At 48.6% G+C, this 13,725-nt stretch overlaps 1 protein-coding gene across 3 annotated transcripts in view; it reads right to left on the minus strand.

Annotated features, from left to right (window-relative positions):
* The window catches only part of SGSM1 (small G protein signaling modulator 1), a 78,272-nt gene that overhangs the window by 38,946 nt on the left and 25,601 nt on the right, over nucleotides 1-13,725 (minus strand). For all 3 annotated transcript variants that reach the window (XM_081542959.1, XM_081542958.1, XM_081542960.1), the window contains exons 4-9: nucleotides 11,161-11,323; nucleotides 8,973-9,125; nucleotides 5,394-5,461; nucleotides 4,969-5,114; nucleotides 4,705-4,836; nucleotides 438-562 (exon numbers count right to left, since the gene is read on the minus strand). In XM_081542959.1, the coding sequence (XP_081399085.1) occupies nucleotides 438-562; nucleotides 4,705-4,836; nucleotides 4,969-5,114; nucleotides 5,394-5,461; nucleotides 8,973-9,125; nucleotides 11,161-11,323 (787 nt within the window). The remainder of the gene's footprint in view (nucleotides 1-437; nucleotides 563-4,704; nucleotides 4,837-4,968; nucleotides 5,115-5,393; nucleotides 5,462-8,972; nucleotides 9,126-11,160; nucleotides 11,324-13,725) is intronic.

Raw genomic sequence — 13,725 nt, forward strand, 5'->3', positions numbered from 1 at the left:
TCAAGAACGTGTACAATAATAATAGAATCCCCAGCCACCAGGTCTCTTAGGAGCATGACTCCAAGGCCTTTCTTGGGTATTATAACTCACAGGGTATCCAGGAGCCCTGGACAAGATGCTCACAACCAACACCTCCAGCTTCGTTTTGCATTGAGTGATGGGTAATGCAGCTGGAGACGGGGAAGTATTGTCATTTCTGGGCTTACAAGACCTTTGTCAGTATTTCCCTCTCCCGGTGGTGTCTGCTCAAGGCACTGCCCAATTCCCATCCCCTAAGACTCTTCCAGTTGGTTCTCAGATCCCATGAATTACCCATGAGGCCACAGCTGCAGGGAGGCTGGGCCACACGGCCATAACAGCCAGACAGATGAGCCAGGGGCGGGGCACAAGGGACAGGGCGCAATCGTCCCTGCGCTAAGGGGAAGGGAGGGACTTACCTCTTCTCATAGTCCAGGTCCCCCACAGACCCGTTCATCAGCTGGTTGGGCGTCCACTTCAAGGTCATGACGTCAGCCGTCTGGTGCAGGGACAGGTACCCCGGCACAGCCTCCATGTCGTCTCTCTGCAGAGACAGGAGGACTCAGGCCTGGTCGTGGTGCCGGAGTCACAGTGGACACAGGCCCTGGCCTATGGGACTCGCGGGTACACAACCAGAACCTTGGCTCATTCCCTCCAAGGCCATGTCCATCGGGAAGACCTGACCCTCCCTCCAGGTGGCTGTGCTAAACAAAGCCTTCTGCAACCAACCACCAGGACGGGTTTGGTTCTACAGGGTCCAGCTGTGAAAGCCGCCCACTATACCCTTTCATGTGGTCCAGGAGCCCTAATGCAAAGGTGGGGTCGGGGGGAGTGGTTTTTAGAACAAGGAACGGGGCTCTGCCCTTTCAACAATACCTTTTCCAAAACAGAAGGCATTTATCTGCCATCACTGTGGCCAGTCTTAAGGGGGAAAGAGAGCGCAGCTGAGCTCTGTGTCCCATCCCACAGATGTTACCAGAAGCCCCTCCCCAGATACCCCCTCCCTGCCCCCCGCCCAGCAGCTCCACCCTCCGCCTTCCCAATTCATCTGCTGAGCTTCTCACTTGCCCTGCTTTATCCCAAGTGGGGTGTGGTGGAGGGGGCTCCAAGACTCACACGTAAGAGGCAGCCCTCCTCCCTGCAGACCCACCCCCAAAAACATGTGGAGACAGACAACCAACATTTACTGAGCACTGAGGGTGCTGGCCTTGGAGTACAGAATGAAGCAGGGCAAAGGCTAATAGAGTTTTGCCAAGAGAACGCACTGGTCATAGCAAACACCCTCTTCCAACAACACAAGAGAAGACTCTACACATGGACATCACCAGATGGTCAACACTGAAATCAGACTGATTATATTCTTTGCAGCCAAAGATGGAGAAGCTCTATTCAGTCAGCAAAAACAAGACCAAGAGCTGACTGGGGCTCAGATCACGAACTCCTTATTGCCAAATTCAGACTTAAATTGAAGAAAGTAGGGAAAACCACTAGACCATTCAGGTATGATCTAAGTCAAATCCCTTATGATTATACTGTGGAAGTGAGAAATAGATTTAAGGGACTAGATCTGGTAGACAGAGTGCCTGATGAACTATGGATGGAGGTTCGTGACATTGTACAGGAGACATGGATCAAGACCATCCCCATAGAAAAGAAATGCAAAAAAGCAAAATGGCTGTCTGAGGAGGCCTTACAGATAGCTGGGAAGAGAAGAGAAGCGAAAAGCAAAGGAGAAAAGGGAAGATATTCCCATTTGAACGCAGAGTTCCAAAGAATAGAAGGAGAGATAAGAAAGCCTTCCTCAGCGATCAATGCAAAGAAATAGAAGAAAACAACAAAATGGGAAAGACTAGAGATCTCTTCAAGAAAATTAGAGATACCAAGGGAACATTTCATGCAAAGATGGGCTCGATAAAGGACAGAAATGGTATGGACCTGACAGAAGCAGAAGACATTAAGAAGAGGTGGCAAAAATACACAGAAGAACTGTACAAAAAAGATCTTCACCAGGGCAATGGGATGACCCAGAGGGATGGGATGGGGAGGGAGGTGGGTGGGGGGTCCAGGAAGGGGAACACATGTAAACCCATGGCTGATTCATGTCAATGTATGGCAAAAACTATTACAATATTGTAAAGTAATTAGCCCCCAACTAAAATAAATAAATTTATAAAATAAAAAAAAAAAAAGAGAGATAAAGGATATCTCAATAAAAAAAAAAAAAAAGATCTTCATGACTCAGATAATCACGATGGTGTGATCACTTACCTAGAGCCAGACATCCTGGAATATGAAGTCAAGTGGGCCTTAGAAAGCATCACTACGAACAAAGCCAGTGGAGGTGATGGAATTCCAGTTGAGCTATTTCAAATCCTGAAAGATGATGCTGTGAAAGTGCTGCACTCAATATGCCAGCAAATTTGGAAAACTCAGCAGTGGCCACAGGACTGGAAATGGTCAGTTTTCATCCCAATCCCAAAGAAAGGCAATGCCAAAGAATGCTCAAACTACCACACAATTGCACTCATCTCACACGCTAGTAAAGTAATGCTCAAAATTCTCCAAGCCAGGCTTCAGCAATACGTGAACCGTGAACTTCCAGATGTTCAAGCTGGTTTTAGAAAAGGCAGAGGAACCAGAGATCAAATTGCCAACATCCACTGGATCATCAAAAAAGCAAGAGAGTTCCAGAGAAACATCTATTTCTGCTTTATTGACTATGCCAAAGCCTTTGACTATGTGGATCACAATAAACTGTGGAAAATTCTGAAAGAGATGGGCATACCAGACCACCTGACCTGCCTCGTGAGAAACCTGTATGTAGGTCAGGAAGCAACAGTTAGAACTGGACATGGAACAACAGACTGGTTCCAAATAGGAAAAGGAGTATGTCAAGGCTATATATTGTCACCCTGCTTATTTAACTTATATGCAGAGTACATCATGAGAAATGCTGGGCTGGAAGAAACACAAGCTGAAATCAAGATTGCCGGGAGAAATATCAATAACCTCAGATATGCGGATGACACCACCCTTATGGCAGAAAGTGAAGAGGAACTAAAGAGCCTCTTGATGAAAGTGAAAGAGGAGAGTGAAAAAGTTGGCTTAAAGCTCAACGTTCAGAAAACTAAGATCATGGCATCTGATCCCATCACTTTATGGCAGATAGATGGGGAAACAGTGTCGGACTTTATTTTTTGGGGCTCCAAAATCACTGCAGATGGTGATTGCAGCCATGAAATTAAAAGACGCTTATTCCTTGGAAGGAAAGTTATGACCAACCTAGATAGCATATTAAAAAGCAGAGACATTACTTTGCCAACAAAGGTCCGCCCAGTCAAGGCTATGGTTTTTCCAGTGGTCATGTATGGATGTGAGAGTTGGACTATAAAGAAAGCTGAGTGCCGAAGAATGGATGCTTTTGAATTGTGGTGTTGGAGAAGACTCTTGAGAGTCCCTTGGACTGCAAGGAGATCCAACCAGTCCATCCTAAAGGAGATCAGTCCTGGGTGTTCATTGGAAGGACTGATGTTGAAGCTGAAACTCCAATACTTTGGCCACCTCATGCAAAGAGTTGACTCACTGGACAAGACCCTAATGCTGGGAAGGATTGGGGGCAGGAGGAGAAGGGGACGACAGAGGATGAGATGGCTGGATGGCATCACCGACTCGATGGACATGACTTTGAGTAAACTCTGGGAGTTTGTGATGGACAAGGAGGCCTGGCGTGCTGCAGTTCATGGGGTCACAAAGAGTCGGACACGACTGAGCGACTGAACTGAACTGAAGTGGGGATGCCTCTTATAATCAGCAGTTGTCTCACAACTGTGACACGGTCATTCCTGCCCAGTCTTGTGCAGACTCAGTCACAGACGTTTATATTGTTGACCCCTCAATGAGGTTCTGTGTAATGGTTTTTACTCCACGTGCAGAGTACAGGGGCTTTTGAAAATGTCTTCGAAAAGATGATAGACTGTGATCTGATTGGAAAAGTGACTGTGTACACAGGAAGGCTGCTTCCTTCCTCTGTACACGCCAGTAGCTGCACTCCATAAGTATTGGCTATGAAGACGTTTACCTTGATATCCTAAGCACCCCGTGCAGAGCAGATTCAGCACAAATGAGAGAACTGAATGAGTGAGTGATGACAAGGGAGAATGATAGATAAAACAGCTGGGTGGATAGGCAATGGGTAGATGGACTGGAAAACAAATGGACAAATGGACGGATGGAGGTTAAAGATGGGTGGATGGATGGATGGGTTGATGGGTGGAATTGATGATGGGTAGAAGGATGGATGGATGTATGGATGGACGTAATGATGGATAGATGGATGGATGAATGGATAGGTGGCTGGGTGGATATAAATACAGGCAGATGGATAAAAAATGGTGAATGGATGCATGAATAGAGGGATGGGTGAGTACAGAGGCTGGAAGAGAGTTGACTGGCTGGCTGGGTGGGACACTGACAGATGAATGGATAGATGATTGGATAGAAGGAAATACCATCCTGTGGGTGAACAGATGGAGAGATGGAGATATCGGCAGAAGAATGAACAGACGGATCAGTGCATGGATGGATGGATAGATGGATGAGCAACCTGGGGCCACAGGGAGCCCCCTCCTCTGTAACCTGGAGCCAGACCCGCAGTGGAAGCCCTGGGCCCAAGATGGGGACCCTCACCGGCTGGACCAGAACATTGTTCTTGCCATACAGCAGGGTGGCCCGGGAGTTCTGATGCAGGGACTCCACGTAGTCACGGGCAGAGAGTGAGGGCCGGTCGTCCATGCTGCCACTCGAATGCCTTTTCTGGATCTGGCAACGTGAGGGGAGGTGGCGGGTGAGGCCTGAAGTGACCGTCAAGGCCCCAGTCCACTCCCCACCTCCACGCAGAGTCCAGAACTCAGCCAGACTCTCCCCTGGGGCCCCACCGTCCTCCCCACTCACGCAGAGGGCCGGACGCTTGGTGGGCGAGTCCTGCCTCAGGTGCGAGCTGTGGATGCGGTGCCTCTGGACGAGCTCGTCGGCTGAGGGGTCCGTCCAGAAGTGGTCGGAAGTCTTCATCTTGGTGTACTCCAGGGCGCAGGGCCCCACTGCGGAGCAGACGGGGCTCGGAGCCCATCGCCCTGGAGAGTCCTTCCTCCCTTCTCCCTCCAGAAGGACCACTTATTTCCCCATCCCTCCCCTCCAGCAGCCAGGGTACCCCAGGCTCCTGACAAAGAAAGACCAGCGCAGGAGCCTGAAAGTGAGAGGCAGGGAGCAGTTTTGAAGGTGGGAGGCTGGAGGGAGGCGAGACAGGCCCTTAGGAGGTGCCCCCTTGAGCCAAGACCACAGATCCAGATGAAGCTCAGAGCATTGGCTGGGCCACTTACCCAGCAAAGACGCAAGGATGGGGCCGTCCACCGGGTCCATCAGGAGAGCTTCCTTCTCGTAATACTTACTAGCAAGAGAGGAAAGGACATGCAGGATTGGATGGTGACCAGCAGAGGGCGCACAGTCAACTACAGCCTGATGGCTGAGAGCCGACAGACTGGGTTCAATGCCCCTCTGTCACCCAGTTACCACTGCGAGCCTCAACTGCCCCATCTGTAAAGTGGGCATAATGATAATATTATGGGCTGCCTATGGATGAGAGCGACAACAGATGTCAGGCACTTAGCACGGCACTTGGCTGTAACTGCTTAATACAAAGACTGTGGAAAAGCCTTAATGATAATAACAGGAACAATCATTAGAAGGCTTTTGAGGCCTGGCTGATTCTGTCTGCTTCTTTTGCATCTTCCATTTCAGACAGGAAGTCACTTAGAGGCTCAGATGACATCTGCCCTTCTAATGTTATCGAGGCAATAAAACACATTTTAGCTGTGGTGTGTCCCCAAAAGCTGTACTAACAGGCCTTCCCGTCTGGGTAACCAATGCAGATGATGCTGGCCTGACATGCTCAGAAATGCCTCCTGGCCTCCGACTCTCCAAAATAACATGCAATGCTGTCAATACAGTGTTTGTGCTGAATGGTTTCTGTTTTTGTTCGTTTGAGTTGTTGTGTGTGCTCAGTCACTCAGTCGTGTCTGACTCTTTGCAACCCCACGGCCTGTCAGGCTCCTCTGTTCAAAGGATTCTCCAGGCAAGAATACTGGAGTGGGGAGTCATTCCCTTCTCCAGGGGATCTTTTCGAACCAGGGTCTCCTGTATTGCAGGTGGATTCTTTACCGTCTAAGTCACTAGGGAAGCCTGAATTGTTGTGTGCTGGGCTCGAATTCTTTGGAAATTCATATGGTCTAGAAACAGAACTCGGAGAAGGCAATGGCACCCTACTCCAGTACTCTTGCCTGGACAATCCCATGGATGGAGGAGCCTGGTAGGCTGCAGTCCATGGGGTCGCAAAGAGTCAGACACGACTGAGCGACTTCACTTTCACTTTTCACTTTCATGCATTGGAGAAGGAAATGGCAGCCCACTCCAGTGTTCTTGCCTGGAGAATCCCAGGGATGGGGGAGCCTGGTGGGCTGCTGTCTATGGGGACGCACAGAGTCGGACACGACTGAAGCGACTTAGCAGCAGCAGCAGCAGCAGAAACAGAACTCCAGAATGGAAAGGACCTTGTCCTGACTCCTGAGGGATCTCAGGCCCAGAGAGGGTAAGTGACTTGCTTGAGGCCACACAGTAGGTGGATGGAGGCTACATCCAGCCAGTTCAGCTCTTCTTCCCATTCAACAGCAGGGGGTGAAGAGCCCAGGATCTAGAGTTGGACAGACTAACCAGGAGCCCAGCCTGGCTCCTCCCCCCCTCTGCGTGTGTCCCTGGACAGGTGACTACCCTCTCTGAGTTTCAGTGTCCTTAGCTATAAAATGGGAAGAAAGACAGAACTCACCTACCCAGGGCTGCTGGGAGGAATAAATGTCCAGCTACATGTATTAAGTTCTGACATTAGGAGAGGTTCTCACTAAATGTGGCAATGTGATTGTAGTATCACCCCAAAGAAACCTTCAGTCAATCAGAATACTGGCTGGGGCAGAATGACATGCCCTGGACATGCTCAACATTAAGTTTATACATTTCAGTGTCAGATCTGAAGCTAATACTTAGAGACACTTCCCAGTCCACCACTCAGTCTCTGTTCCCCAAATCAGCACAGTTATGTGACCATAACCTGGAAATAATGCCTTAAAAACCGCAGGCAGGGATGAGAGCAAGATGTGACTTACAGGGCAGCCCCAGGGAGTCTCTTCAGAGTGATGGGTTTCTTTGGTACAGTATTCTGTAGCCTGAGAGTGGTGTTGGGTTTTATGAAACTAGGCATGTATTAAGCTTTCATAGAATTATATAGCAAAAAAAAGAGTGAGTTTGGTTAACATATTATGCCAATGGCAATTTCCTGGTTTTGAGACTGGTACTATGGTTATATAGGATGTTAACACAGAGTAGGCAAGAATTGTCTGCATTACTGTTTCAATTCTGTGTGAATCTAAAATCCAAAATATTTAACGAAGAAACAGTACATTGGTATTGCTACTCTGTCTCAGTTGCTCAGTCGTGTCCGACTCTTTGTGACCCCACGGACTGGGGCCCGCCAGGCTCTCCTGTCTATGGAACCCTCCGGGCAGGAATACTGGAGAGGGCAGCCATTCCCTTCTCCAGGGGATCTTCCTGATCCAGGGATTGAACTCAGGTCTCCTGCATTGCAGGCAGATTCTTTACTATCTGAGCCACCTTGGAAGCCCGAATAAACTCTAATAAATAAATAAATAAGCTAATCTAATAAACTACTAAATAAACATGACCAATTTTTTCAGCAGGAAAACTCAAGCTCATGTGCCAAAGGCGGTAACTACAGAGACCCTGGACCCACAACAAGGCAGAGGGCAGAGAGGTGCTATAAATTACTAGAAGGTGAAGAGGTTAACTACGGCTCCAGAGCCTGGATTTCTTTCAGTTCCTCTCTGACCTCCAGGCCTTTGTGCCTGCTGTTACCTCCGCTGGGAACACTTTTCCCCACACCCTTCTGCTGGGTAACTTCTGCTGGGTAACACGCCCTTAAAATTGAAGTTTGACTGTCCCATCTTCCAGGACACTTCCCCTGACTACCCAGAAGAAACTAATCGCCACCCATCATCCATCCTGGCACACTCATCATAGATTATCACAATTACTATGGGGATGTTCTCCCTGCTAAATGTGAGCTTCGTGAGGGGAAGTGCTTTGCTCTGCACTTTCACACATATTTTCCTAGCAAACGGGCAAAGGAAAAGAGTGCTGGCCGTGAGGATTCTCAGATCATAGATCCGCCAGTAGCTCCTCACTGCTCTCTTCATAATATCCAAGTTCCTTAACACGACAGGCAAGACCAGTGTATCCTCAACATCTAGGTTAGTGCCTGGCATCGTAAATGCTCATTAATTATTTAGTGGATGAGTAAACAGATCCACGGATGAATGCGTGCCAAGAGGACTCACAGTATAAAACCTCTACAACCAGGCCAATCTGAGCTAGGAGAGAAAATGTAAAAAATACCACTAGGCCTTTTCAAAATGCTGTGTACTCACTAACTCCTTTTCTCGCCTCTTCTCCAGAGTGGCAGCAATTCCCATCCTGTCCCATTTACCAGAAGAGACAACAGAGGCACAGTGAAGCTAAATGACTCCCCTAGGGTCACACAGTGAATGGACTGTGGGCTTAACTCATGGGGAAAGAAACATCTCTTAAGACTGTAAGATCCTTATACCCCACCCCAATTCTGAAGACCCTGCAGTGCTATCAAGCACCCAAATCTTCCCAAGGTTCTAAGCTTGGCTAGTTTAGAGTCAAACAGCCAGGAGGTCTTTATTAATCACTTTCAAATCAAGGGTGTAACAAGAGGGCAAAAAGAAAGCAGCTTTGTGAGAGGGCGCAATTTCCACGATGGCCAGCAGGTGGAGACAGAGTGCACCCAAGTGTGTGTTCCTCCCACTCACCTGCTGTTTTCCACAAGGTAATGAACAATTTTGTCCAGGACCTTCTCAAACAAGGCCGTGCGGATCCACAGGTGCTTAATGGCAAGTGGGGACAGGTTGGGCAGTTTTGGCAGCTTTCGCACATTCTCCTGGAGGCCCTGGATCTGATTTCGCCTTTGAGACCAGCAAAGAAAGAGAATAGATGCTCACAAAAGAGGAAACCCAACAGGATCAATATGCAAATAGAAAAGTGTCCAACTTCTCTAAGAAATGAAAGAATGGCAATTAGAACAACAACAGGAGCCCGCACTGCTCCTGGAGAATGGGAAAAGAGTTGAAAAAATAACAACCCCCAGTGAGTGTGAAGACGTGGTCAAACTGACCCTTTCATACACTGGTGATGGGTAAGCCAGATTCTCACACTGAACTTTCTCTGTCTCTTACTTTCTCTCTCTCAGCTGGAAAGGAGTGCTGGCCAAGAAGAGTCTTGGATTATTCTCTAATTTTGGAGGCTCCCCCATTGCTCTGGAGAAACTTTATAACACGACAAGCAGGGCACTCCACGACCTTGCCCCGTCCACCTCTCCAGCCACCTCCTCACCACTCCCTGCCTCTGACCCCAGGATCCAGCCAGACAGGGATCTCTGCAGATCCCTGAAGCCGAGGCTTTCATCTGGGGACGTTCTGTGAGCTGCTGCTTCTTTCTGGCTTCCCTCCCCACTCTATTATCTGGTTGAACCCTACTCACTCTTGAGGTCTCAGGGAGGGCACCCCCTCCGACAGGAAGCCCTCGTGCACCAGCTGAGGCTGGGGAGGGGCCCTTCCTCTGTGTTCCCTGGACCTCTGTAGCTTAACTTCCTGCTCACTTCTCTGTCTTCTCCACCACGATGGGACCTCAAAGGCATGGATTATGGAATTCAACTGCTTTTTAAATAAAACACCAAGAGTCTACCACACGGCAAGCTTTGGCCCTGTTTCATGCCTGTATCTCCAGGGCCCAGCACAGTGCCTGGCGTATATGGGGGCCTCAGTAAATATGTCCATAAAAGAATGATTGCAAAAATGAGTGAACGGGCACCTGGAATGGACATCTCTCATTTCTCCATTAGAAAGTTGCTCCCAGTGGTATGGAAGGTCCATGGAAATCCACCCCTTTAAGAAGCTATCAGCAGACACCTGGGAATTTAGCAGATGGACTGGCAGGGTCTGAAGGGCCAGGAAAGGGCCATTTCTCTCCCAGTGAAGTGGAGCAGCCACTCACGGCAGTGAGGGCAGACACATGACATGCTTGCCTCTCTCTCCCTTCTCTTGTCCGTAACACATGTGGCTAATCAATCCATGCACTCTTTCCCAGGAAGCCCACTCACAGCTCCAGAACTTTCCACAAGACAGTTCTCTCAGTCTTGGGGCTCTTGTAAAAGCAATGAGCTCTGGCAGGAAACAACCTCACAGCCACCAGCACTAACTGGGGATGAAACCTATTTGCCACCCCTGACCAGGCTCCAGGTTGGAGGCTTGGCTGTGCAGCTGGGACTTGGGGTGGTTCTGGTGGGAGGCACTCATTTACACATTCTCAGGCCATGAGCCACTAAGACAATGCCCCCATAAATGGCTGCTTCACTGTGAGCATCAGATCCATGCAGACGGAGACCATGTGATTATATTAAACTTCGATCTGCCTGCATTTGGCACAGGCCTGGCTCAGTAGGCACTTACTCATTCAACAATAGTTTCCTGGGCATTTCCCAGGTGCTGGGCACTGTCCCAGACACTGGTGACCTAATGGGGAGCAGCACATATGCAGCTGCCTATCCTCATGGAGTTCAGAGGCCAATGGGGGAGACTGATAACAATCAGGTAAACAGTAAACGAATGAATGAAAAATTATAGGTGGTGATAACAATTGGGAAGATAATAAACAGAGCGATACAAAAGAGAAATGGGGTGAGGGTTAGAATTTACTACTAGTTAGAGGATGTTACCATCCTTGAGGATGACAAGGCATCCACCATAGAAGATGAGGGGTGTGAACTGGGTGGAGGGTACAGCATGTGCAAAGGCCCTAGGGTATGAAAGAGCCTGGCAGGTCTGAGGAGCAGAATGGAGAGTGGAGAGGGTGCCGGGAGGTACAGGTTCTTGCAGAGCCCAGGGAGGAGCACAGGCTGTCCTCTGGGGGTGCCCCAGCCCACACCCCGTGTTCAGCACTCACGCGCTCTCAATCAGTTGCTCCAGGTCCTGCACCTTGCGGCTCAGCTCCTCGGCTGGTGGGAAGCTCTTGCCCACTTTCATGAAGAGAGCTGCGATCTTGTTGCTGCGCAGGAAGCCAGCTGCCCGTCTCCGCAGCCCGTGCAGGACGCAGGCCTCCACGGCCGCTGCAGGGACACCGTGGTCAGCAGACCCCGCCCGTGATCCCCCCATGCCCACCCTGGCTCTGGGCTTTCTCAGTCACACACAGGTGCCTTGAAGGTCTGGGGCCCCCAAAGTCACAAATTTCATGATAGCATCACTATGATAGCATCATAGTGAAAAGCTTGTATGCCTCTCCACCACCCAGCCTCTCAAAAGGGAGTAAGAGGGCTTAGTGGTGAGCCCATGCTTGCTGCCCCACCTCTGTTCACATCCTCTCCTGGCCACTAACCAGCTGTGTGACAGGGTGAGGGGAATCACTTCCCCTCCCGTGTGTCAGTTTCCTCATCTGTAAAATGGGATAGTATGAGCAGTAACCTCATAAGGTTGCTGTCAGGATGAGGTGGAAAAAATGCATGCAAAGAGCTTTGCACACACTGGTATGTAGTGCGTGCTTCATAAAGGTGAGCTATTACTCCTTTCAGTGAAGGAGGGGAGCCTGGGCTGCGTGACTGCCTAGCTTCATTTCAGTTAAAAGAATCACACTGTTGTCATTACTACTGTGCTTTCAGTAACAGTTAACATTATGGATCTCATTCAATCTCTGCCCTGGCCAGGCAGAAAGGAAAACCATCCCCATTTCCCAGATGTAGAAACTGAGGCTCCCAGAGGTGAATTGAATTGCCAGGGCCACCCAGCAAATAAGTGATGGAGCCAGAATTCATACCCACGTCTGAGCCCAGGGTGTGCTCACATTTGTGCCTCCACAAAGGGCCTTTGCAGAGAGGGTTCAGTCATAATCTTACCATTTCTGTGTCTCCCCTGGAGGCTCTGTCCAGCCCTCCTCAAACAAGAGACCTGGGGTGTAGCCTGGGTTCTACCACTAACTTGCTGTGTGACCTCAGGAAAATAACTTTCCCTCTCTGGCCCTCACTGTTCCCTTCTAAGAAACAGGCCCTGTGCACGCCGTTCTGATGGCCTCTATCTTACACATCTGAAACTTTCAGCAGCCTTAATTTTTTTTATTTAAAAAAAATATGTGTTTATTTGGTTGTGCCAGGATCTTCAGTTGTGACGTGTGAACGCTTAGCTGTGGCATGAGGGATCTAGTTCCCTGACCGGGGATCAATTCTGGGCCCCCTCCGTTGGGAGCGTGGCATCTCAGCCACTGGACCACGAGGGAAGTCCCTCAGGAGCCTTTATCTTCTGACTTTCTGTCTTACACAGCAGCTTGGGAACTCACTCTGGTATGCACTAGGAGCATAATCTGTGTCTATGGGAAAATGTGAGCTTATAAGAGCTACTCCTTACTCTTACTGGGCACCTACTGGGTGTCTGACCAGTGTTAAGGTTCACCTTCCCTAATCCCTATAGCAGAACTCATGGGGCTAGTGTTCTAGTTGCTATCGTGTCACAGAGGAGGACCCCAGCACACGCAGGGTTAAGAGCCTGTCAAGGCCATGCCACGCGTAAGGAGAAACGTGGAGAAGTTTCGGGGTAACTGCTTGTCCTGTTCTTGCTGCTGTTGTCAGCAGTGACTTGGCTTTGAAGGACTGTTCACATACTGCCTAATCTGCTCATCGAATTAAAATATTCTGGGTGATGATCTTTAAAAGAGCTTCAATTTTGCTTACATATCTAGGACTTTTCATTTGCTTACATTGATTAAATTCATGATCTAGTCCAGCTTAGTAGACATTGTTCCCTCTTTTTCTGACAATGGCTCATAAGGAACAACGGGCAAAAGAAACCTCAGGGACATCCTTCAAGCCTCATTTAATGCTGGCACGTTTCTCTCATCCCCGAACTTTGATTGGAGTTAGAGAGTTATTATGATTTTTATCACTTGCTAAAATCTTATAAGTCTTGATCTAAGTCTTTAATTGGTAGGTACGCTAGCAAGCCCTGAAACAGACATGCATATTAAGTATTTTGCAAATAACAATGTCCAGGAGAAAAAAGAAAGCCAGAGATCTATATCTATATTTATATATAGAGATATATATTTCCATATACATATGTGCGTATACGGGCATGTGTATATATGTATTTTTACATACATAAAATATTTTGGGGGGAATTCCCTGGTGGTCCAGGAACCAGCGCTTTCAAATATATATATATATATATATATTCATGTATGTATGTGTACATATATATATATATTTTTTTTTTTGGTGGGGGGCCTTCCCTCGTGGCTCAGCCAGTAAAGAATCTGTCTGCAATGCAGGAGACCTGGGTTCCATCCCTGGGTTGGGAAGATCTCCTGGAGAAGGGAAAGGCTACCTGCTTCAGTATTCTGGCCTGGAGAACTCCATGGACTGCATAGTCCATGGGGTCGCAAAGACTCAGACACGGACTGAGTAACTTTCACTTTCACTTTCATATATATTTATATACTTAAAGATATATCACCTAAAAAAATAAG

Source organism: Giraffa tippelskirchi, chromosome 11 (genome assembly GCF_054371585.1).
Source record: "Giraffa tippelskirchi isolate mGirTip1 chromosome 11, T2T-mGirTip1v1.2.pri, whole genome shotgun sequence".
Classification (NCBI taxonomy): Eukaryota; Metazoa; Chordata; class Mammalia; order Artiodactyla; family Giraffidae; genus Giraffa; species Giraffa tippelskirchi.